The sequence below is a fragment of the Solanum tuberosum genome, unplaced genomic scaffold, assembly GCF_000226075.1.
Source record: "Solanum tuberosum cultivar DM 1-3 516 R44 unplaced genomic scaffold, SolTub_3.0 scf00013, whole genome shotgun sequence".
NCBI lineage: Eukaryota > Viridiplantae > Streptophyta > Magnoliopsida > Solanales > Solanaceae > Solanum > Solanum tuberosum.
In genome coordinates this window covers 1,628,069-1,630,461 of record NW_006238940.1, presented here as the reverse complement: position 1 = coordinate 1,630,461, position 2,393 = coordinate 1,628,069, and the positions used below count along the sequence as shown (strand labels likewise).

Sequence of the window (2,393 nt, the reverse complement as noted above, 5' to 3'; positions counted from 1 at the left end):
CTACTGTCCCCCCCCCCCCCCACCCCCAGTATCAGAGAAGATAGACAATGTAGAAAAATTCCCTTGAAGATAAGTTATCAGTTCAGTACACAATGCATTCATGCCCTGGTCATTTATGAGAATGATCTGGGTAATACGTTAATGAAGAATTCAATGATGTCTTGTCATATATTGTGGTAGTGACGTGTTTCCTATAGGCGATAAAGCTTTGGTTAACAAAATCTTCATTTTTATTTTCTATTTCTATGTTTTTTGTTGTATGGGTCTTTCGGAAACAACCTCTCTACCTCCTCGAGGTAGGGGTAATGTCTGCGTACACTCTACCCTCCCCAGACTCCTCTTAGTGTGATTTCACTGGGTATGTTGTTGCATGCAAGAGTTTCTAATGTTCTTTTTGATGATTGTCCATAACCAAATATTAACATCTACTTAATTTCTAACTTGTTCACTATCCTGTATGCAGTTAACCCTAGATGAGAAAACTATACTCTTGTCATTTATTTATGATTGTTGGGCTTGGATATAACCATGCTGCGGATCCATTATTGGGTGCCCAAGCTTTAGCCTAGATATTATTTCTTTTCTTTGTATTTGGGCTTAGCCCACCCAAGTGGGTTAGTGTAGTGGGTCGGATCCTTTTGACTTGGTTGGTGTTAACACACATAACATGTATGACATGGTCAAATGAGAGTTTATTCTTTCAGTGCTCCAATCTGAAGTCACCAACCAATGAATGAGTTGTTTTGGATGCGTGGACAAGTGTATATCACATTCCATTTAAGTAGAGCTCGTATAAAAGGAATTTGTGAGAAATTAGGATTGTTTATTCCAGTCCGGATAGTTTCATATTTGTTATGATTCTTTTCGTCTTGCATGGTGATATTGTATATTTTGAGTTATAAATTGCAGGGAAAGAGGTGCGAGAGCACTTGAAGAAAGATTGGCAGCTGAGCTTTTGGGTGCTGGAAAGAAGGGTGAAGAATCAGAAAGAGATGTGAATGATAATGTGTAGAAGTTGGTCTATAATATGTAACGCGTTTTCTTGTCCGATAGAAACTAGAAGATTGTGCACATTTTTGGCAGTGTACTCTTTTGGATTCTCTTGTTTAATGTACATTTTTCTCTTTTCCAATTTCCACTACCTTTAATATATGTTGCCATTTTTTGTTCAAATCTCCAGATCTGAACTAAGAACACAACGACAGAAAATGAAATTCTCTGCTGTATGGAAGAATGTATCTTTACCATAAGCGATATAAAGGAAAAACCTTACTAAAATTAACCCCTTTTACATTACATTACATTAAACTATTATAGATTCACAAGGCTTGAACTCTTCCGATCCATTTTTCTATTATAGATGAACCAGGCTCATACGCAGAGTTGAGTTCGAAGACCCATTTGGCTCCAAAAATACTTGGAAAAAATTTGGAAAAACTTGAGATTTAGTTTTTAGTCATATATTTGCCAAGTATTTCAAGTTTTCAAATGCTAGAAAAAAATTAGTATTTGGGCCAAGTTCTAATATTTGGAAATTTAAAAATTACCCAAAACTTTTATATTTTATAAAAAATACTCATTATTTATTACTTCCAACTTCCAACTTCCAACTAATATTTTTTACTATCTCCTCCGGAAAAGGTTGAGTTCTAATTTAAGTGATAAAATTGAGAAAAAAGAACAATTTGTGTTTAATGAGTTATAATTATAACTGCATCAGTGACAACGTATCCAAGATTTTGAGATGATGGGTGCATTATTACGAAAAGGTGGATCTAAGATATACATTTGATTGGTTTAACATTTAGGTTCTTATCACTAAAAATAATTAAAATTTTAAAATTATAGGTCCAAATTTATTTTTACCTATCCAAACCACTTAGAGAGGTATACATTACCCAATTTTAAGAAGGAAAATAAAACAAGATAAATAAAATATTCAAATTTCTAACCCCACTTAGAGAGGTGCACCCAATCATAATCACACGATATAATACTTCAAGTGTGGGTTCACATATCTATATTTAAATATTTAAAAAAATATATAACACTACTATATATAATTTTAGGAGGGGAGCATGGGTTCACGTGAACCCGGTGACCCCCTCTTGGATACGCCTCTGAGTGACAAGTTTGAATATGAGATTAATATATTGTCTTGCCTATATTATTATTTTGTTATTGTTGATTGTTATCAATTATATTATAAGGTTATTTTTTAACGGAACATATTCATTATAAAATGATAATATAAATTTATGAGTATTTTAAATAATTTTTAAAACTTATGGGTATAAATCATATTTTTTGAAATAGTCTAATATTTTTGAGAAATTTTGGGGCCAAACACATAGTGAAACTTCACCCAAATATGATTTGCCAAGAATATTTGA

The 2,393-nt window shown here is 32.8% G+C and overlaps 1 protein-coding gene across 1 annotated transcript in view; it reads left to right on the top strand.

The window, feature by feature from the left end:
- LOC102600974 (rhomboid-like protein 19) overlaps positions 1-1,136 on the top strand; it is an 11,055-nt gene extending 9,919 nt beyond the window's left edge. The window contains exon 8 of the mRNA XM_006339965.2: positions 910-1,136. Within this exon, the coding sequence (XP_006340027.1) occupies positions 910-1,012 (103 nt within the window). The 3' untranslated portion in view covers positions 1,013-1,136. The remainder of the gene's footprint in view (positions 1-909) is intronic.
- The last annotated feature ends 1,257 nt before the right edge of the window (positions 1,137-2,393 follow it).